The sequence below is a fragment of the Lactuca saligna genome, chromosome 4 (assembly GCF_052625555.1).
Source record: "Lactuca saligna cultivar CGN05327 chromosome 4, ASM5262555v1, whole genome shotgun sequence".
Taxonomy (NCBI): domain Eukaryota; kingdom Viridiplantae; phylum Streptophyta; class Magnoliopsida; order Asterales; family Asteraceae; genus Lactuca; species Lactuca saligna.
The window spans coordinates 115,489,954-115,514,046 of record NC_136420.1 but is presented as its reverse complement, the minus strand read 5'-3'; the positions used below and the strand labels follow the sequence as shown (position 1 = coordinate 115,514,046).

The 24,093-nt window shown below is 34.6% G+C and overlaps 1 protein-coding gene across 1 annotated transcript; it reads left to right on the top strand.

The window, feature by feature from the left end:
* Positions 1 to 2,977: 2,977 nt before the first annotated feature.
* Positions 2,978 to 8,768, top strand: LOC145042645 (ribonuclease TUDOR 2-like). Its single transcript, XM_078991105.1, has 16 exons — positions 2,978 to 3,181; positions 3,763 to 3,922; positions 4,476 to 4,550; positions 4,649 to 4,762; positions 4,843 to 4,938; positions 5,033 to 5,239; positions 5,395 to 5,610; positions 5,695 to 5,802; positions 5,887 to 6,054; positions 6,125 to 6,322; positions 6,439 to 6,831; positions 6,906 to 7,136; positions 7,222 to 7,407; positions 7,477 to 7,749; positions 7,842 to 8,219; positions 8,304 to 8,768. The coding sequence occupies exons 2-16, from the start codon at positions 3,773 to 3,775 to the stop codon at positions 8,496 to 8,498; spliced, it is 2,988 nt and encodes a 995-aa protein (XP_078847231.1). The 5' UTR covers positions 2,978 to 3,181; positions 3,763 to 3,772; the 3' UTR covers positions 8,499 to 8,768.
* The last annotated feature ends 15,325 nt before the right edge of the window (positions 8,769 to 24,093 follow it).

The following is a 24,093-nucleotide window of genomic DNA, read 5'->3' as shown; positions in this document are numbered from 1 at the left end:
ATTTTCATGCAACAACCTCCGGAATTTGTTGATTCTCGTTTCCCAAATCATGTTTTTCAGCTCAATAAAGCAATTTATGGGCTCAAACAAGCTCCTCGGGGGTGGTTTCAACACCTCCACTCCTTTTTGGTGGCGGATGGTTTTCGTTGTAGTCGTGTTGATCCATCTCTCTTTGTCTTTCAACGTCGGACATGTTTGTTAGACCTACTTGTCTATGTGGATGATCTAATTCTTATAGGCTCGTACTCCTTCCTTATTCGGTCTTTTATTAGCAAATTGCATAATGAGTTCCGAATTAAGGACCGTGGTTGGTTAAACTATTTTCTTGGTCTTGAAGCTTCTTACTTGGATTCGAGTCTTTTTTTTTGTCAATCCAAATATGCACATGACATTTTATCTCGTGCAGATTTTCTTGAATCTAAACCGGTGGCCATGCCACTGTCATCCTTTGCTCCTTTGGTTGTTGATGGGGTGCCTTTCTCTGACCCCACTAAGTATCGCTCGTTGGTTGGCGCACTTCAATATTTAATCGTCACACGTCCTGATATCTCTTATGCGGTCTGGGCTGACATTTTCTCGACTTAATTCCACCTCTTTGGTTGGGTATTCTGATGCTGATTGGGCTCAGTGTATTGATACTCGTCGTTCCACCTTTAGCTACTCGATATTTATTGGGGGGGGGGGGGATCTTATATCATGGAGCGCTAAAAATCAACCTACTACTTCTCGCTCAAGTTGTGAGTCTGAATATCGAGCAATGGAAAATACGACTGCTGAAATCGTGTGGCTCACTCATCTTCTACGTGAGCTCCATGTCTTACCTGCTGGTCGGCCGACATTCTTATGTGATAATCAAAATGCTCTTTTTCTCTCTCAAAATCTTGATCTCACATAAGAGGGGCAAACATATTGACCTCAACTATCATTTTATCAGGGAACTAGTTGCAAATGGCAAGCTTCATACAATATTTATTCCAACCAAGCTTGAAGTGGCAGACATCTTTACCAAAAGTCTTCCTCAACATCAATTTGAACTCTTCTGGAATATGCTTCGACTTGGTCCGCCCCCGTATCGCTTGCGGGGGGATATTAGTCATAATTAATAGCTTGTGAATTGAAAATTTGTGAGGGTGTTTATTGTAACTTTATTATATATATATATATATATATATATATATATATATATATATATATATATATATATATATATATATATATATATATATAGTTTTCAAAATATCAAAGTCGTGAAAAACATGAGATATTTACTAGTGTTTCTAAATTATGTTCGATTTTTGTTAATAACGTTAATCTTTATTACAATACTAGGTGTGATATCCATGTATTACATGAGTTTATTTAAAAAAAATTAAATATGAAACTTTAGCAATTTGAGAAGTTTGAATTTATAAGAAAACTAAAAAAAATTTAAATTATTAAAATTAATGAGACTTTAATACATTGAATACATTACACATATAAACCATTTCTAATAAATACCTTACATATATATCACATTACATATTAAATGTGGAATTTTAATTTAATAAAATGAAAATATATTAAAATAACAAATGGTAAATAAAAAATTCATGTGTCAAAATGAAGAAGAAAAGGACATGTGACAAAAAGATTTTGATTTATTAGAAAGCATCATTATGACCTGATCATTTTGTTGTAGAAAAGCTAGTACCCCTATGATGAGAATTTATAGATCCGCTACCGCCTAACATGTGTGCATGCATATAAGAACAACATATGTTCACTTTCTTTAACTTAGACAAGCTTTTGTATAACAAACTTCACAAATTTGGATACCTCATTATCTAATTTTGCTTCAATAAGATAGATGCTTATGCCCTTTTACTAGATAAGGTCTTTCCATCATTTCCATCATGGTTGCAAGAAATCTAATTATAGAATGGAAAGAGACATTGCGGTTTCAAGTCACTAGAATAAACAATTTCACACGCCAAAGACGTGTATGCGTAAAAATGACATTTACATTTTGACATTGGAGTCTTGGAGGGATATGGTTTATGGAAACCTTTTTTTTTTTTTTTCTTACGAACTCTTATCTTTGTCGACATGAATTAGATTCTTAAAATTACTTACTTTGAAGTGTTTTCCAATAAATTCGTGCTTGGTAAATTGTTAATATTGTCACAACTGAAAAACAAGAGAAGATGTAATGTATATAGTATATGTTTGATAAAAACTGATGTGATTGTTGTTACTACTTTATTTTTTTGTACATGTGTGAAGAAGTGGGTTAAAATGGGTATAAAAGGAGACAAGATGATATTTTGTAATGATTGATCTTTTACACGAGTGCCCTAGCTAATCATAATAAAAAAAAATCAATTTTTTAGAAGATATTTTTAGTTATGGGTTGCCAAATTTAAATAAACTCACTATTGATGTTTCTAGACATTCTAAATCTTTCTATTCAGAAAATTAGAATACTGTTATTAATTATATAACTTTTATAAAAGTAATTAAAATTATATTTTTTGTAAAAATAAATTTTGGAGAAAGCTTTTTTACCCATCTCAATAATCTAATCTCAATTATAAATAATTAAAACTTATAATAAATATTAATTTTTTTATCACACTCAAACCTAATTAATACAATTTCAGACACAAATCCAACATCATCTGAGTACATAAATAAGGTAAAAAAGTTCAGGGTAAAATATGTAACCCTGCTTTTACTATTTTAGGTAGACACGATTAAATTCGATGAGTCAGCATACGTGATGCATTCTGATTGGTTGAAAGATCCGACGTGGAAGTAAAATGTCGTCATAGATAGTAGATACATATCTGGTAGTCCAACACCAAGGGTAGTCAGAAACTGTTAGCGGAAACCTTATGGCATTTTTAGTAATTTACTTCAAAATGGAGGGGTACATTTAATTGCTTCTCATATCGATTTTCGACCCCTCCTATATAAATACAGCCTCTTTGTATAGTGTCACAAATTTTCCTCCGCCGGCCGAACTACTTCCTTCTGGTCTCAATTTTGAATCACCGTTGTTTTCGTTCGAATTCGGGTTTAATTATGTGTGGATTTTGATAATTCTACACTCCAAGTTTCATTTCAGATTGGTTGATTTTGAGTTTGTTCGATTTCTGTGTGTGTTTTCCTTGATCGATCCAGAACAGTTAGCCTTCAGGTATTGTAGTCTACCGATCTAATAAGTAACGTTGTTTCTACGAATCTGCGCGTTTACATGCAGGATGTTACGTTAATACTGTAAATTTTAGTTCTTTTATTTGATAGATCGGAGTCGTTGGATTGATTTTTGTTTGATGAATTGTCGATCTTGGATAATGATTTGAGTTATATGATGTGTTTGGAGTGTCAATGTGTGTATCCGTGATTGTTATGTGGTTTTACTTGGATTTGTTTTGAAAATGTTGATTTTTATTATATTATTGCATATGGATCTGAAGATTGAAATCTAAATTGATGTAATTTAATGAGCGTATCATCTATTCACGATTACTTAATTAGGTTTCGATTAGTTCTTTTGAATGATGGATTGGATATTAGTGGGTTTTTGTTGATCCTGTGTTTTCTTTTGAAGTTATGAACAATAAGGAAATGTTGGTTTTTTCTACGTGAATACATGTAGACATTACTGACCAAATTATGTGCCATGTGTCTCTGAGATGTTAGGGTTTATCAACCTGCATTCAATGTGTATACATCTTTCTTTTAATTGTTGATGATTGATGCGTTTTATTTTTTCAGATCTTAAAGAATGGCGCAACCAGCTGGAAATTCAGGATGGCTGAGAGGAAAAGTCAAAGCTGTTATGTCTGGCGACACCTTGGTGATTATGGGATTCACCAAAGCGGAAATCCCCCCTGAGAAGACAATCGTTTTAGCTCATCTATCGGCTCCAAGATTAGTATGTTTACCTAATTGTGTTTATTCCTACATTATGTCCGTTTTTGAATGGTGACAGAAATTGTTTTTAGAGTCGTTGTTTAGCTTTTTTGTGAAATTTTTCTGAAAAGCAAGCATTGAGTATTTTATTTAGTAGGTTTGATTTGATCATAAAATTTGGTTTTTAACACTTTTTTGGAATGTAGCCAGTCTCCATTTCATTTTCTTGCTGGCTCCCAAAACTGCAAATTTTACCAAGATTCCTACTTTTTGCTATAAGCCAGTTGTCTTCTACTACTACAAATAGTACTATCACTTCGCCACTCACCACTCACCTTTCACCACTTACCACCCACTTATTTAAAGCCATAACGAAGTGACTTCTTAACCTAGTGGATAAATTGGTTTGTTTTCTAAATTAAGTGAATACTTTTTTTATGTTGGTGTATGCCATATTCTGCAGTTTCTTTTCTATTTCTATCTGACCTATATGAACCTGTACTAGGAATTATACTTGTAATAATTCTAATTTTGTTGATTAGTGATGGGGAACAATTTTCTTGTTTTATATTTAGGCACGTAGAGGTGGCCAGGATGATCCATTTGCATGGGAAAGCAGAGAATTTCTACGGAAGTTATGCATAGGAAAGGTTCTGATTCATAAAACCCTTTGAGTTTCCATTATTCATATTTCATTTTAATTTAAAAATCTCATGACAATGTTTATATATATCTATGTGTTTACCAGGATGTTGTCTTTAGAACTGAATACACTATCCCAAATTTCTCCCGAGAATTCTGCAGTGTTTTCATCGGTACTTCAAATGTTGGAAATGAGGTTGTCACTCATGGCTGGGCAAAGGTAATTCCAATTCCAATTCATTTATAAGAATTTTCACCTTCACATTCAACATAGCTTCACTTATTAAACATTAATTCCAGGTTAAAGAGGGAAAAGGAGAGGTTACTCCTGAGCATACCGAACTCCTACGCCTTGAAGAACAAGCCAGACAACAAGGAGTTGGTTTATGGGATAGGGTTAGTTAGTAATTACTGTGTTGCCTTATGCATGGTGTTTATAAGTTGTATTGTTGCAATGTTGATGACGTGTCATTTTGTTGATGGGTTTTAGTCTCCGGGTGCTGTGGAGGCAGCTATCAGGAACCTTCCTCCATCTGCTGTTGGTGATCCCAGCAATCTTGATGCCATGGGCCTCTTAGCTTCACACAAAGGCAAACCCATGGAAGCCATTGTAGAACAAGTTCGTGATGGAAGTTCACTTCGTGTTTATCTGCTTCCAGAGTTTCAGTTTGTCCAAGTATTTGTTGCTGGAATCCAGGTAACCACATGCATTCTTTTTGAATACCACAAAGGAATGGAATCATGCATTCCTCATAGAACGTGGTTCCTTCTCACAGTATCTGTCTGTGTTATCCCATTCCTTCAAGGAATGGAATGATATATTTAATTCTAATTTATCTAATTGCTTACTAGGCACCATCAATGGGAAGAAGGACAACACAAGAACCTACAATACCAATTGAGGTCCCATCCGAAGAGACAAATGGAGAAAATAATAATTCAGAGTCACGTGGGCCCTTAACATCAGCCCAAAGAATCTCAGCCTCATCGGGCTTCAATGAAGTTTCCCCTGATCCTTATGGGAGGGAAGCTAAACATTTTACTGAGATCCGTGTTCTAAACAGAGATGTGAGTAATATCTTCCAATTTCCCCTTATTAAGTTGACATAAAAGACATTGGGTTTGATTATTTCTATCTTTATTATTGAACAGGTCCGGATTGTTCTTGAGGGTGTTGACAAGTTTAGCAATCTGATTGGTTCTGTATATTACTCTGATGGAGAATCAGCAAAGGATCTGGCAATGGAGCTTATTGAAAATGTATGTTATGTTTTAAAATAACAACCTACTTTCTTACAACTTTTTTTTTATAACATATTGTTTTTTTTTTTTTTTTTTAATTAGGGATATGCAAAATACGTTGAGTGGAGTGCGAGTATGATGGAAGATGAAGCCAGGAGGAAGTTAAAAGCTGCAGAACTTCTAGCAAAGAAGAATAAGTTGAGGCTTTGGACAAACTATGTTCCCCCAGCTACCAATTCAAAGGCCATATCAGATAACTTCACTGGAAAGGTTTGTCTTTAAACTATCTCATTTCTTCCATTTCTTTTAATAAAATTCACTAAATTAAAACTTTTTACAGGTAGTTGAAGTTGTTAGTGGGGACTGCATTGTTGTTGCTGATGATTCACTACCATTCGGTAGTCCAGCTGCTGAAAGAAGAGTCAATCTTTCAAGTATCAGATGCCCCAAATTGGGAAACCCAAGAAGAGAGGAGAAACCTGCTCCTTATGCCCGTGAAGCAAGGGAATTTCTCAGAACAAGATTAATGGGTCGTCAGGTAACATTATCAGATTTTAACCTTTTTTACACAATTTCAACTTCTTGACATTAAACCTAATTTGAAATATAGAAAAGTTGAAGGTTGATTTTGATGATTACTTTAAACTTTTTTAGGTTCAAGTTTCAATGGAATATTCCCGGAAGGTCCCAGTAGCTGATGGATCTGCTGCCCCAGCTGGGCCCGCAGATTCAAGAGTAATGGGATTTGGGTCAGTGTTTCTGTTGACTCCAGGGAAAGAAACTGAAGATGTCTCCTCTGCTACTCCTACTCCTACTCCTACTCCTACTCCTGCTACTACTCCAGCAGCAACCCAGCAACCGGGTGTTAATGTTGCTGAGCTGATTATTGCACGTGGATTTGGCACTGTGATTAGACATAGAGACTTTGAGGAAAGATCAAATTACTATGAGAATCTTTTAGCAGCTGAAACCCGTGCTACATCCGGAAAGAAAGGAATTCATTCCGCTAAAGATCCTCCAGTCATGCATGTCACAGATCTCTTAACGGTTAGTAAATAAAATATGTTTGACTTGTATACAATGTTTTTGACTTTTAGTTTTTATTGTAATCTTTTTCTCAGGCATCTGCCAAGAAAGCCAAAGATTTCCTCCCGTTTTTGCAACGTAACAGGAGAATGACAGCTGTCGTTGAATATGTACTCAGTGGACACAGATTCAAACTGTTTGTCCCCAAAGAAACTTGCAGCATCGCCTTTTCGTTTTCCGGTGTCCGATGTCCCGGACGTGATGAGCCTTATTCTAACGAAGCTATTGCTCTCATGAGACGCAAGATCATGCAGAGGGACGTTGAGGTAATTTCACCAACCCATAATCAGTTATTAATAATTATTATTGTTACTATCACTTCATTTGTTAATACTATTTTTTATTTTTCAGATTGAAGTGGAAACAGTTGATAGGACCGGAACCTTCTTGGGGTCATTATGGGAATCAAAAACGAATGTCGCCATTCATCTTCTAGAAGCCGGGCTTGCGAGACTTCAGACATTCGGTGCTGATAGGATTCCAGATGCTCATCTTCTTGCTCAAGCCGAACAGTCTGCCAAGAATAAGAAACTAAAGGTTGATAATATATCAAATTAATAGAATCAAAAATGTAAAAAACTCTCTGATTTTATAAATTTGTTTCAGATATGGGAAAACTACGTGGAAGGTGAAGAAGTCACCAATGGTGCAACTCAAGACAAAAAACAAAAAGAAGAGATTAAGGTTGTTGTGACCGAAGTCCTTAGTGGAGGCCAATTCTATGTCCAAGCTGTTTCAGATTCAAAAGTCGCCTCTATCCAACAACAACTGGCTTCTTTAAACCTCAAAGAAGCCCCTGTACTTGGCGCATTTAATCCTAAAAAGGGCGATATCGTCCTTGCACAGTTCAGTGCGGATAACTCATGGAATCGTGCCATGGTATGGATCGTGTTTTATACTTGTTTTTTTTTTCTTCCAATAATTAAATTCAATAAATAATTAAAATTCTGTTTTTGATGATGACGTGTCAGGTTGTGAGTGGTCCACGTGGCGTGGTGCAGTCGACAAAAGACAAATTTGAAGTGTTTTACATCGACTACGGGAACCAAGAAGTTGTTACTTACAATCAGTTACGTCCACTTGATGCATCGGTTTCGTCTGCACCTGGGGTGGCCCAGCTTTGCCAGCTGGCGTACTTAAAGGTACCGACTTTGGAAGACGATTATGGTCAGGAAGCAGCGATGCATTTAAGTGAAAGCACACTTAGTGGGCCCAAGGAGTTCAGGGCGATTATTGAAGAACGAGATACTTCTGGTGGAAAAGTCAAAGGTCAAGGAACTGGAAGTGTGCTGTTGGTGACTTTGATCGATCCGGAATCTGATATCAGTATCAATGCCTCGATGCTCAATGTTCGTATTTATCGTTTATAAGATATTAAAACCGTATTATTATTTTCTTTTTTGTTTTGAATTAATTTTGGAAGCATTTTTTAGGGAGGACTTGCGAGGTTGGAGAAGAGGAGGAGGTGGGAGCCAAAAGAGCGACAGGTGGCGCTTGATGAGCTGGAAAAGTATCAGACGGAAGCGCGTACAAAGAGGTTGGGGATGTGGGAGTATGGTGATATTGAGTCTGATGATGATGAGAATCCTCTGCCTGGTGCTAAGAAAGCTGCTGCTGGGAAACGCTGAACACCAACAGTAAAAAAAGGTACTCAAAATGTTTGAATATGGGAGAGACGATTGCTGCCAAGAGATAGAAAGTTTATGTTTTTTTTTTCTTCTTCAGAGAGATTTGGTTCGTTTTATTTAATTATGGTAGAGGACAATTTTGTTTTGCATCGTCTCTTTTTTGTTTTTTTGTTTAATTTATACGACTCTTAATAAGGTGAGCAGCAATGTTTAGGATCGGATGTTTGTTTGTTTGTTTGTGATATAAGTTTACTTTATGTGTTACTTTTATTTTACGAGTTTACTTAACTTTCGTTCTTCCTAGTAGGTGATCCTTTTGGAGTTGAGATAAGTGTCAATAAGATAAAAATTATTGTATAGTTTTTTTTTTTTTTTTTTTTTTCATCTTAAAAGATGGAAGGAAATGGGATGATGACTCGTTTGGATTTCTTGTCTGTCGAGGTTAATGACGTTAATGAGCTCATCCTCAAAATATCCCAAGAAAGTTTGTTCATGAAGTCACTGTTAAGTTGTAAGTATTGGCAATTTAAGGGTGGATACAACACAAAACAACGAAGGATGGTGGGTATAAAGAAAGTGAGAAATCGTAATATTGGATTTAAACCTATTAGAGTGGAATTATGGCTAAATAAATTTGCAATGTAAAGTGAGCCTTGAATGTATTGTAATAAAATTGTAAGAATTAAAGGAACATAAGATGTTTATTGTCGTTACATGCATGTAATTTATTTGTTGGTAAGATGTTTAGGAAAACAAGGCGAGTAACCTTCATTTTGAAAATGATATATTTGCATATAGTGTTTGCTCTGGAATTGGTTTTATTAAAACATACCTCTTGCAATATCTACCTGCTCATATAAATGAGGGTGTGAGTAATACATGTCATGTGATGTAATAGTTTGCTGAAGGGACTACTGTCGGTAAAGAAGGTTCTCCAGATTTCAAAAGTGGTGTCTATTGGCCAATGGGTATTTATCGAATAGTAATCATGTTGGTGAAGGGACCGGTGGCCACTAATCATGCTCGTACTTCAATGAGTATTAAGGACTGGCCAAGGTTCGATGGATAACTTCGTTAGACTATTAAAAGTGGGCCGCTGCCCTCCACCTATGATGACATTCTCTAAGGTTAAAGGGAGTTAAAGGGAATGAAGGTGTTAAGGGAAATGTTAAAGATGTTATACCACTCCGTACCTTATGTTAAGGAAGGTGCTAAGAAAGAAGTGTTATGTGTGTGGCGAGAAGAGAGAGGAGAGAGAAAGTATGAAGATGTGTTGTGATTGGTTAATTTGTATTTTTTTATACATTTTAATTTTTTTTCTTCAAAATTAAACCTATTAAATTGTCACACTTCTATTCCCTACCTTTTTTATGCTAAACATGCTAAGCCTATGTGTCATAAAAAAAACTAAAAAAATCCTATATGGTAACATGCCAAAAGTGTTACCACTCCTTTTACCCTAATAGTCTTCAGAGATGCTTTTGTTAGACTATTAAATAAATAATTAATCATATTAAGTTGTTAGTGTGACCCATTAGACTGATATAAATAGTGGTGAACATCTAACAACATGTCACTGCCCCATCAACATAGACTTTGTGCCATTATATCAACGCCCAATTCTCAAAATGCTTTAAGCTACAATTGATGTATATAATGTAAGTTTATCAGTTATCCATTTGTCACAAACATCATGTTGAACATGAGACATGGATTGCAATCAATCTTATTAGGTGTTCCAACTTTTGATAAGACGCCTTAGACGTCTAACTCTCAATATATAATAGGAACAAATCTCATCTTATCTATATAAGCCTCTTACATAGTTCATACCATCCTGGAAAATGACTTTTATAACTATCCGGTTAAGGGCCAGCATCTGACCATATCAAAACATAGTACTCCCTACACTTAAGTCCCACTATATATCTAAGGTGTTAATGATATAAAGATAGTACCTTTTAATCGAGTATCATTCATGATAGCAATCCATGAGATGATCTTGATGTAGGTCAGTTCAATATTAATTCTCTGACAAGTACCTATAAAACTTGGTTACAACCTATTGCCTACCTTCATCCAGTGAAAGTCAACCAATCCAATTCATATTAGTCTTATTTCATAATTGCTCCCATAGTTATAACCAACTATGAACTTTTAGAATAATAAGATTATTCATGGATTAAACATGTTAATATAGAACACAACACGTATTGATGTTATGATCATATCCCAGTATATCAAAAACATTATATGATAGTTGTTGTACAATGTTCCAATATCACAAATACTAAATCCAAATCAAAATCCCATTTCTAGAATAATAAAGTCTTATAGCTGAAGTGTGACCATTCATACTTAGCTTAAAAGAATAACTTTATTAATGGTTTTGACTAAACTTAATTTGTGTGAATTCTGCAAATACTATCATCTCCATATTTGACTTTACTCTAGGTAAAGTTAAATATCTTGGAGTATATGATTTGTGTTCTTTCGTGACATTGAGTCTCTTAGCTTGATTAAGTATACTCACGAAGTCATAAAGATTTCTATGTGATATTTGAATGATAGAAATCAACATAGTTTTTCAATGTACTCATTCATCCAATCATATTAGATTTCAACTTATAAAATAGTGTATTCTTATTTTGTACTATATTGTCTCATTTTGTTTTGGTTGGACCTCATTCCAACAAAATTTACTCTTTATTCCACAATAAAGTCATAATCCAATTATAATTCATATATATATATATATATATATATATATATATATATATATATATATATATATGTTTAGAAATTAGAATCTTATGTAGCTCTTTACATAAATATTTTATTCTAAACTAATTGTCTCATATACATTCTCTTAGTTTTTCTAAAGTACTCATAGAATATTCCTATAGTCATTCGGTGACTTAACCATGTATCTAATTGGTATATTAGGATATGCTTACAACATGATTATATAGCAGGTCTATGCACAATATGACATAAATGATAGATTCATTTGCCAAGCAAATCAAATACAAATTATTTCAACTAGTTCAAACCTATGAGTTAGATTCTTTTGAGGCTGGCTCAAAATCGGTGCCATGTGACAATGTAAAGGTTCCTCCAAAGTAATATTCTATCTAGATCTCTTTCAAGATATTACCAGTATATGCAAAAGGATATAAAACTTTTAACATTCATTTTATCTATCTCTATATATTTTACATCCAAGAATGTATGTTGTCCTTCTAAAGTCTTTCATTTTAGAAACACATTCCGAGTCTAGGTGAACTAGCCTGACATGGTCAAAATGTATTTTGTCGTGACTAAGTATATCTCATTCATACAAGATTAAGTTTGTCACTATGCTCTCACTAGTTCTTATTAAACACATATGTTTTATTCATTTTGATATAAAAGCACACCGTGCGGTTTCATATTAAAATGATGATTACAAAATTGAGATGTTTGCTTTATATTCACAAGTGGATCTCAAGCTTTACACATTTTGTTAGGATAAAATGGTCTAAGAAACCCTCTAGGATAATCTATATAGATATCTTTTAGTAGATGTCTATTAAGAAGAGCAATCTTTCTTGATATCTATTTGCTATATTTCATATTGAGAATATGAATTTATAGTAAACAATATCCTTGTTGATCTGATCATAGCTACTTGTGAAAAAGTTTTGATTATAGTCAATATCATGAGTATGATAAAGACTATAATAGTGAATGACATGAGTATGAGAAAATCCTTTTATAACAAGTCTTGCTTTAAATGTGTATAATTATCCATGTAATGCATTCTTTCTAGAAGAATCACTTACCCCTTTTAGCCTAGCTACATGTAGGAAGTTCAATCAAGACCATACTTGATTATTATACATAGATTACATCTCATGTCCATGACTCTTAGTCATTAATCATATTCGAAATCTGACAAAGCATCTTGTCATTTGATAGATTTGCTAGTAACCATCAATAAAAGTTCATCAATGAGAGATTCCATATTTATGAAGTCATAGATGGTTTCTACAACTAATGCGAACCATTTATGTTTGTGAATAGCTATTATTCAGGTTTAACAATCCTTGTTAATTCTAGTGGCAACTATTAATACATCAGGTAATGGTTTTTAAGCTGCTTAAAGTTCTATGTACCTCCCACTTACTTTGTCATTAGAAGCTTGCTTTATGCTAACTCAACTATCAGAGGAATAAAAATACTTATTCTTGGTGGATTTGAATATAATAATCTGATCCACATTTAGAGTATTATACAAATATGTATCTAGTACATTTTAGGTTTAAAAGCTTTAGTCCAACATAGACTTTAAATCCATAAAACATTTAATAATATAGGGATGGAGCATTTCCATTAAAATCTTATGAAGAAAATGTTATATCTACTAGTTAGTTGGTGTTTGTACGCAAGGTACAATTGATAGTGTTATAGGTGTTATTCTAAGGAAATAAAAGGACATTTTTATCGATTAGAAAGAAAATCAGACCAAGTAAGATTTGATTCATCATTTATTATCATTAAGGCCTTAGATAGTTCTTACCGGTTTGTATTTCAACTTTATATTTGAAACCATCAACAAATATTTCACATTTATGTTTTAACATGTAAAATATAATTTATAACTACTATAGTTGTTAATTAAGTTGATTTGGTATCTTATGGTTAATTTTAGACATTCTATAGAAAGGAAGTCATACACCATAGTGTAAAGTTCCTTAATAATTATTTTCTCTACTACTTAGTAAAAATATCATTAGGAATCTTTTATATATAAATAAGATTTACATATTTCAAATAAACTACATTATTCTCCTTCAAGGATCCCTTTCTTAAAGTTGGAATATGTGAATGTATTTTATACAATAAAGATAACAATGTCAAAGATGAGTTTGATTTAAAACAAGTTTAAGTCAAAATTATTTTGCATACAGAACTTGTTATTTATAAAACATTGATATTTACTTTATAATTTTTATTAAAAGATCTAGTCTCATAAAAAGAATTTTAATCATTTCTGAATATGAAGGTGATCGTTATGAAAAACGATTTAAGTAAATAGTCAATCAATCATAAATTAAACCGAAACATATATTTAGGCAATCTAAATTAAAACATACATTGTTCCAAAACAAAAACTGTTTCATAATACAAGTGAATTATGCTCCTAGCATAACTAATAAACTAAACTTTGAGAGTGTAGCTCCATCTTGATTGTGATAAGTTGGTTACTCTTCAGTAAATATCTATAAGACAATTACAAATATTAGATTAACATTTAGGTACCAAGTACCTAAGTGTTATAAGAATAGTACTATCTAGTAGATACCTGAAATATCAGTGTCTTCCAGACTTTCTTTCTAGATAAGAGGAGCAGTTCCTCTTCCAATGTCTAATTTCTTCACAAATGAAACAAGATCCATCTATGTAGGCTTTATTGGATTTCTTAGGCTTAGATGTGTTTAGTCCATAAAACATGGTCCTCTTAGATCACACGAGGTGATTCTTTTGGGGCTTAAACTATTCATAGTTTGATGTTAGAACCATCTTTAGCATCATAATGATTCCTTTACTAGGTATCATGTTCATGCTTATTGCTCAAAGAAAATATTTAGGACTAGGACCTTTAAGTGTATGCAATTTCATATATCTTGTAAAATTGTCTTGTAAGGCATGAACCCATTCATTGAAGTTGTATTTAGTGAATTTTATTGTTTCATTACGTCATTAAAGAAAATGACAATTCATGGTAATGAGAATGAATTATTTAACTACAAAGTTTTAACAAAATTCATTTAGTATTTTCAATATTTAAACACTTTAACAATTAATACAAAGTTTTAACAAAATTCATTTAGTATTTTCAATATTTAAACTCTTTAATAATTAATACATTTTTAGTTTCTAAAAACATTAATTATCAAAATCTAGGATCCAAGATTCAAAACAAATAAATGGTTAGGTATCCTTTATCCCATCCATTTGAATTCAACTCGGTAGATATTGATTATAAATTATATCTTACTATATAATTACTAGATTTATGGGATCACTAATAACAAATTTAATTCGATATGTTTGATCCCATCTATGCCTCATAACTCTCTTGCTTAGGTATCCTTTATCACAAAAGATTTCCGATCAATCATCAAATTTGAAGAACATGTGTAATCGGCCTATAACTTGGTTATAGAAATCGCGAATACACCTCGACCATCTAAAGATAACACTAAGTGGGTAGATATCCTTTATCCCACTAGTGCATCTAAGAGGCGTGTGAGTGCTCTTCAAAACGGATTGCATAGATTTGAGGTTTGTAAAAAAAAGGTCTTTTTATATGTTTTATAATTCTAGTTTTTAAAACATATGATATCATGGTTACTACATGCATATAATAAACCATGGTACCAATTTTCAAAAGAAAATCATTTTTAAAGGTTCTATATAAAAAGTTAGTTTTATATAATTTGACGCGATTCAATTTTAATAACCGATATTAGTTTTGAGTGCATTATATCTTTAATAAAACTTCCTTTTATTACTTATATATTTGAGGAAGCTTGGGTTGGTTGTTCTGTTGTTGAGGTGGTGGTTGAACTTCTGATGAGTAGTTCAGGTGAGTCTCTTCATTGTACTCGTAGGTCGAAGGCATCAATGTCGGCCCACTGGATTATGTTTGTAGGATGATGGTTGTCTTTGTGACACTTGTTAATATGCTTGTATGTACTTTTTGTCTTTTACTAACTCATGCTTATATGGCTGTATGCTTATGTATGTGGGGTGAAACGGACCCAACACAACTACAAGCTGTTATATAGAGTCATTATGGAGTCGGGGTTGATACGGACCAGGGGATTGATATGGATCCGACACAACTACAAACAGTTACATAGAGTCATTATGGACTCAGGGGCAACGGACCCGAAATAACCACATGCTATTATATTTGTATATATGTTGTATGTGGTGTTTTGAGAACTCACTAAGCTTTGTGCTTACGATTTTGTGGTTAAAACATTTGCAGGTACTTCCAGTTTTAAAAAGAAGAGCCCAACTTGATCTCACTACATCACCTGAAGATTTATTCCGCAATGATGATTTATGAATTTACTCTGATATTTTGAGAATACTTTTACTCTAATCGTCTTTTGGGATAATGTATGAATGATTTTGACTTATTTAAAATGAAAATTTTACTCGGTATTTTTGGGACATTAAAAACACATTTGAATATTTTATTCCATTCAGAGATCACCTGAAATAAAGTAAATTTATATTTCTTGAAAAAGGGGGAAAATTATGATCATTTGGATTTTGAATAAGTATACAAACATTTTTATTTCTTTGATAGGTAGAAAATATATATTTATTGTTATTTTTTCTTTCATGATCATCCGATTCAATAAGTACTGTAATGTCCCAAAAATAATGATAAAATTTTCCATTTGAAAGACCAAAAATTTCATTCATTAATTGTTTAAAAAATCATCACCAAAAATAATATCAAAATATCATAGTACAATTTATTCAAAATGCAGAAATCATGAGGGGAGGATGTTGTGCAATGACGTTGGGCCCTTCCCTTTCGAACCGCAAGTACCTGAAACCATAAACATAAACTATAAGCACTAAGCTTAGTGAGTTCCCCAAAGTACCACATACCAGTCATACAACTTGGCTTAACCCTGGGGTGTGTTCCAATCGGATATACATATATGGGACTAGCCCTAGGGCCCCGTCCTGGGGTATATTTCAATGCAATCATCACATATGGGTTCAACCCTAGGGCACCGCCCTGGGATATATTTCAACCTAATCATACAATAGTGGGCCCCGTCTTGGGGTCTATTTCAACCCGAACATACGATAGTGCCCCCCGGGGGGTTTATTTCAACCCGAACATACAGAAACATATAAGTCACATAACAACTATCATCCTACATAACACAATGATGAGCTGTCATTGGTGCCTTTGACAAATGGATACAGTGAGAAAACTCACATCATAGACAGATAGAAAGCTGAATCAACACGTTGCTTCGAAACCAACTCTACCGGTCACCTTTACAAATAACGGTGACCAAAACTTAGACTACAACTCAAAATAGTCAAAATACCCCTAAGTCAAACTTGGTCAAAATCCTAATAAAAGTCAAAAGTCAACCAAGTCAAATCCATTGGATGAAACCCTAATATAGGTTCTCACTTTGTGACCAGTCCTTAGTCACGTCGCGAGAGTCCACCAGGTCCAATTATAGCAACTCGCTCTAGGATTAGATAACCAAGTCATGAATTCCTACTGGACTGACCTTATGACATGGGAATCACAGAGTCGCGTCGTGAGTTCCATGTGTTGGATTTGGTGTATAAGCCTATAACTATTTTGGTATGTACTTGACCCGATTATGAGCATGGTCCTTTTGGGTTGCCTTCACCATAGCAACTGATAGGATGAATTATGAGGAAAAAGGATTAATTATGGTTTATTAATATATTATAAGAATAATATATTAATTGAGGAACCATATTATTTAATTAGTATTGGTAAGCAATTAATTTGGTGATCAAAAGAGACTGATTAAATTGCTAGGGATTGATTATGTAAATCAGTAATATTTATAGTTTGGGCTTATGGACCTTATTGGTATAGGGTGGACGAAATCTCTATCAGAGTCCTTAAGGATTTCGTCCAAGGCTTGTCCAATAAGGAGTCCATATGTTGCTTAGGGCCTAAGCAAGGAAATTAGGGGTTTCAAATTGATAACCCTAGAAGCCTAACTATAAAAGGAACCCTAAAGGCTCCAAAAAACATCCCTAACCTTCTAAGAGAACCCTTGGACGGTTTTTGAAGCCTCCCCTCTCTCCTTTGTTCTTACTTGTTGCTAGTGGTGTTTGTGACTCCATTAGAGGTGCAATAATTAGGAAACTAAGCTTTCAAGAGTCAACGACTTTGTGGATTGTTCTTGTTATTACCACATAACAAGAGAGGTAAGATCTAAACCCTAATCATATGTGTTTTTCGGATTTGGTATGCTAGTTTATGATTTATGCTTTGGTATTCAATGTTGTATGTTCAAATTAGAAAAACCTAGATCAAAGTAATTAAGGTTGCATATACACCATACGAATGATGTTATACTCAAAACCCAAAAGTGGTATCAGAGCCTAGGTCGTTTTTCTAGTTGAATAGATGCAAAAGTGAACTGCCAAAGGATCAAAAAGTTGAATTTTTGCTGTCTGCGAAGCTGACTCGGCGAGTCCATCAGTGGACTCGACGAGTTGCATAAACTCGACGAGTTCCACAGTGGGCTCGGTGAGTCCAGGGTGCTGTTGTCGGGATTTTTGATTTTTTGAGCAATTTTTGATGAGGAAAATTACCAAAACTCGTTTTTCTTGCCTAAAATCGAATTTTCATGATTGGCATGTTTATCCTTATTAAAATTGGCAGATTTGGTTAAATCTGAATAATATATGCTTATTATGATTCAAATATTTGACCTAGTAAGTTTGAAAATTTTCAAATTTCACCTTTGGGTTTTATAGTTTAAATTTGAACTTAAAAATTTTAGTTTTTGAAATTTAAATAGTTAAAACCTAATATTTTGAAAGGATTAAAAAATTATCCTCAATTTTTGGAATTTAAAATTTAATTAAAAGGTATTAATTTTGAAATATTGAATTCTAAAACCCTAGTATTTTGAAAGGTTCAAATTACACCCTTATGGATTTTATTAAATTAATTAAGTTTTTAATTATAAAGCGATAATTAATAAATCCATAATAATATAGTTTAAGATTAATCAAATTAAATAGTTTAATTTATTAATAGATTAAACCACCTAGTATTTTAAATGTGTAAAATACACCCTTATACTATATATAAAATTAAAAGTCTAATGTTATATATGTATGAGTAAAGAGCCAGTTTTACCGTTAGTAGACCTCATTCATGAAGATGGTCTATAAGGAGTGTTTAAGGAAGTGGCCTATAAAATGACCGCCATTGGGTATCCACTCTTACCCACCACACTCTTGACTAGTGGAGGGTCGTTAGCCGGACGGGTAGGATAGGACACAATGTAACATCTGGAATTTGCGGGTATGCTATTTTAATTATTTAATCATTTATTTTTTGGAGTTATTGGAAGGACTCGATGAGTTGGTGCCTCAACTCGTCGAGTAGGGTCGTGATTATTGACGCGTTTTAGCGATTGGACTCGACGAGTCGGGTATTTGACTCGACGAGGAAACCCCTAATGTCTCGGGTTTAGGACCTATTTAAAGGTCCTTATGGCCTTTATTTGCAACCACTTGCGAAGAGAGCTTAGAGAGCAAGGGAAAGGCTAATTCATCATCCTTTTGGTGTGTTCTTGCAAGAAGGAGTGGGAAAGTCCAAGCTAGATCGATTGTGGAGCTTGGATTTGTGTTACTCATACTGAGATTCACTTCTGTAGGTACAAATCCTTTCCCATTTCGTGTATTTGATAGATTGCTTGAATCTAGGGTTTCTTTGCATCATTTTGGGTTGGATTATGAAGCATGTGATGTCCCAAGGTGGTGTAGATGTTGGAAATGGACCATGAAAGGTCCAAAGAGTCCCAACCTTCCAGCTTTATGCTGTTTCATGAGAGTTTTGAGAGTAGGTTACCATTTTGAGGGTTATTTCTCCATTTATGGCTTTATGTGTGTTGCATGAACGTAACTTTTGAACCTTTACGTGACTTTTGAGTGCTAGAAGGTTAGATCTATTAGTTAGAGAAGCAGATTTGACCTCAGAAGTTCGAATGAGCATAACCATGGGGGAAACTCGCCGAGTCCATGAGAAGAGTCGACGAGTCGGATCGGGTTGCCTCGCGATTCGAGACCAGTGGTGACCCGACGAGTTTGAGGGTTGACTCAGTGAGTCGAGTGAGACCTTAGGAGGAATCTGAGTATGCGTATGGACTCGCCAAGTAGTCGCATGACTCGACAAGTCTAGTCAGTGTGAACTATTGACTTTAGTTGACTTTTATGGTTTAGTCAACCAGTGGACCTTTGGACCAGTAGAGTGGTAGAATGGTCTTTTACCCTTCTATAGGTTATAGTAAGAGATTTATTTAGCCTTTGAGATCCGTTATTGATTTATAGTAATTTATTTATGTGATTAGGCGGAGGCTAGATCAGTATTCCGAGTTCGAGACTGTTTGAGATTTCCCGAGGTGAGTCTTCTCACTATACTTACGTAGAGTGGTAATTAGAGTTATGTGATAAAGTAATTTATATGCTATTTGTATGATGTGATACACTATATTATTCTATGTGATGCATGTCGTGTATGATTTAGAGCTTATAGAGTTAGGGCCGAAAGGTCCACAGAGTTAGGGCCAGAGGGTCCACAAAGTTAGGGCCAGAGGGTCCATAGAGTTAGGGCCAGAGGGTCCACAGAGTTAGTGTCAGAGGGCCCACAAGGTTATGGGGCTGGAGGGTCCCACAGAGACACCTTGACCTAAGGGTCACACAGAGTTATATCCTCGAGTGGCTAATATGTGTTGTATGTGGTATTTTGGGGAACTCACTAAGCATTTATGCTTACAGTGTTATGTGTTATGTGTTTCAGGTACTAGCGATGATCGCGGGAAGGCACCGACATGATCCGTACACACTGGCAGAGGAAATATTTTTATGATCTTGGGATATGTTTTTTTTATCATGATGACATTTGTTAAACATGATATTTGAGAATGTTGAATGAGTTTTATGTTATTTGAAAAATGAAAAACTGTTTTGGAAATTCTCGTCGTTACACACATCCTTCCATTATAAGTATAATGATATACAAAGTAACTAAACACTTTTACAAATTCCCAAATCTTAGTTACTTTAAGAAAAATGTGGAATTGGTGCTAATCCATGGAACTGCACATTGCACATTGTTGGTTGTTAGTAAAGCGTGTGTGGTTAACCGACACACTAATATGGAACCAATGAAGGATGGCAATGGGTTTCTCGTAAGGTTATCATTGATCAATGGAGAGTGTGTAGTTAACTGACACATTGATTGGGCGGTGATCGTCATCGAGAGTACCAAGCTAATTTGCATGGTTATCCACACCTTTTTGTGAGCCTCGACATCCCAGTCACAAACTTGAAGGTCATAATCGAGATTAAACATGCCGTTGAAAAGTTCAATGAATCTCAAAAGATCTAGGAGTTCCAATTCATCTAAAACCTAATTTTTGATTTTCGTTTTTCATGGTGGAAATTGGTAAATCGTCATTTGCTTACCTTCAAATATTTTTGAATTAGATTACGGCATCCCTCTTCCGAATTGCAGAATATTGTGTTGAATCCTAGCCTTGCTATTTCATTTGGGTGTTATATCAAGGATTGAATCACCCAACATGAATTTCTCTTGTTTTTTAGATGTCTAAATCTAATGACTATGGTCTTCCCGAATCCTTTGGAAAAAGCTTTCCACTTGAAGGTGATGTTCCACGATTGGATCGTGGAAATGGAAATCATGCTTGACTTCCTCTACCTCCTCCAATTGTTCTCCCTGACCCATGTGTTTGAAGACTTGAAAATTTCAAAGTCACTCAATACCTATTCAGAAGTAAACAAGAAAATGGAAAGTCTGTGTGTGCATACATCTTGGAGATGAAGTCACACATTGACAAGTTGGGAATGTTGGGTGTCATTGTCTCAAGGAAGTTGGTTTTTGACTTGGTTCTTTAATCACTTCCTGAATCATCTAGTGAGTTCATTAGAGAGTACTATATGATGGATCATGACGTGACCCTCATTGATCTTACCTATTTGCTTATTGCTACTGAATCAACAATGATTTGGCACACTAGTCAAGCAATTTTTTTTTGGGAAGATCAATCTCCCAAACTTCTATGGATATTGAAAATGACAACATTGGAAGTACAGAAAAGTCTTCTTTTTCCCAATGGAGAGGGATTGACTGAGGTCAAACTGTTTGACCAAATGGTAAAGAGAAAAGTTGAATCTAAAATTGTCCCATGTGCTGTTCCAAAAGAGTCTGTTTGTTTCTACTGCCAAAAGAAGGGGCATTAGATGCGAAGCTGCCAAATGTACCTGAAAGATCGCAAGGATGGGAGAGTTAAGATGTATGACTCTGCTTCAGGTAAATCCACTATCTACTCTATTACGTTCCTATTTGTAGATTCTTAATAAGTGATGTGATAAGATGAAACAATAATCAAATTTGGGTCAAGTCAGAGTCAAACAAAGTCAACAAGTCAAACCGGACGACTAAATTTGCTCTTGTGTATTAGGGTTTACATTGTGTAATTACTAAACAACTCACTATTTTAATGAGAAAACCTCATTGGAAAATTCGTATGTTTGAATTTCCATAGCTGTGATAATGCTAAACATTGAACAAAAACGATAAAACACTATTACACACTCATCGGGAGTGTTTAGGACACTAAAACATGGCTTAATGGGGTTTACGGACCTTGCATTACGAAGCCGGACACTCAAAAAGGTTACAAACGAAACCTCCTTCAATAGTTTTCACTCTATCTCTTTCTATTTGAAATCTCTCCCAAATCTCTCTCAAAAGTTCCTGTAAATTTTTGTAATCATTCGGGTCATCCCGACCCTTAACCGGGTCAAAAACGACTTGAAACGGGGTAAAAATGAGAAAAATAGGCTCAAGGATGCGAAGGCTGAAGCCTCTAGCCTCATGAACCGAAGCCGAAGCCGAAGCCAAAGATGCGAAGTCCGAAGCTTAAGCCCCAGAACCGAAGTCCGAAGCTTAAGCCCCGGAACCGAAGCCGAAGCCTCTAGCCCCGGAACCCGAAGACCGAAGCCTCAAGCCTCAGATCCAAAGCCCGAAGCCTCAGGATCCGAAGCCCGAAGCCTCAAGGGCCAGGACTGAAGGGCCTCGCAGGGAAGACCCATTTTTCCCGGTTTTCGACTACGACTTCATTTTAAGCCCGTTTTTCATCATTTTAAAGCGGTATTTTCACCCAAAAATTTATTTTAACATATTAGGACCCATATGTCTTAATTAATCATATTTTTAATGCAAAACTTATCCAAGCAGAGTGGGGGAAGTGCAAGAGGTGGAGTGTTGGCTTTTCTTTAGTTTATGACACAAGCAACCTCCCATACCAACTCCATGACTTACCCACACACCTCCCCACCATACCTTTTCACTTCCTTGTACCTTTCCACTCAATTTTCAGCCTCTCCCACGTCTAAGAGATGGAACAACTCATTCTCTCTCCTCATTCTCACTCACTTGTTCACATTTCATTAAAGATCAAACTCAAGTTTTCTCTCAAACTCTCTCCCTTAATTTTGGATTTTCAAGGCTGATCATCAAGCTTCCTTACACTCTTGGTAAGTATAATTCATACTCCTTGTGATTATTACACTTCATCTTACTCAAATCATTGATTGCTTACACAAACTCCATCATTATTGTGTTAGATTCTTGAATCTTCAAAGTGATCCTTCAAGTGTTCTTGAGTTGAACACTTCTCTTCTCCAACATCCATCCACCAAAATCACTCAATATGAGTTCATACCCCTACATTTTCGTATTTTCTTAAGTTTTAAGGGGGGTGGGGGCATACAAGTTAAATCACCAAGAACATAACTAAATGCTTCTAACAACTTTCATCAGAAAATTTTGACTCTATTCACGGACTGTTTTGGTAAACTTAAAGATTTTAGTTTTCAAAACTGTACTAGGTGCAAATAGTTCAAGTCTTTAGCTTTCAAATGACTACTTGCACATCTCCATAAGATTTGTCTACAATTTATAGTGATTTGTACAAAACTGCCTATCATTTCAAGAACCAATCCGGACCAGTCTGTGTTTATGGACGTTTTCACTTAAGTTGGAGGTCACTAAAAATCATGGTAAAATTTATGAACAAACTAGACTCATTTTACAAACTCCCAATATTACGGATTCTGATTTGGATATGTTATGATTTTTCTATAAATTTTCTAAGAACAGTAATAGAAACTGTCAACAATAGAAAAATGCTAACAATTTCATTTCACCTTGTAACATGTTGAGCAATGTGTATATCTTTATGTGAATGTATGTTATTGCAAATAAATGAAATTTTGTCTTGGTATATAGACATGCATCAGTTAATAAATGGATTTTGATATATATATATATATATATATATATATATATATATATATGAAATATAAAGGATAACAAAATTATTATAATCAAAGTACATCCATTTCATACAAACATTTGAATAAACTATGTTGAATATAGTTTATGTACATTACCACTACTACCCTTGTTTTGATAAACCATAATAGGTATAGTTTATCATACATTGCATAACTCACTCACACAAAAAGGGTACATTTATACAAAAAAGGATTTTCATTACACTACACGCAAATTCGTTAATGACTTTGTGAGACATTCGCTTCACATTTACCAATAAGTTTTGTATTGTAACCAGAGTCTCATGGAGGGAGAGCGTGATAGTTGTATATAGATCTATATTGGGTTTGACAAACCCACACCTTAACTGCATGCAACAGTTAGACCGACATGTCTGGGGTGACAAATGTCACAACA

What these genes read in the sequence shown, in the direction of transcription:
- LOC145042645 (XM_078991105.1), top strand. Translation starts at nt 3,773, where the DNA reads ATGGCGCAACCAGCTGGAAATTCAGGATGGCTGAGAGGAAAAGTCAAA. An exon ending in TCCGTGTTCTAAACAGAGAT is followed by an intron (nt 5,611 to 5,694) that starts GTGAGTAATATC and finishes ATTATTGAACAG; the next exon opens with GTCCGGATTGTTCTTGAGGG. An exon ending in ATGTCACAGATCTCTTAACG is followed by an intron (nt 6,832 to 6,905) that starts GTTAGTAAATAA and finishes TCTTTTTCTCAG; the next exon opens with GCATCTGCCAAGAAAGCCAA.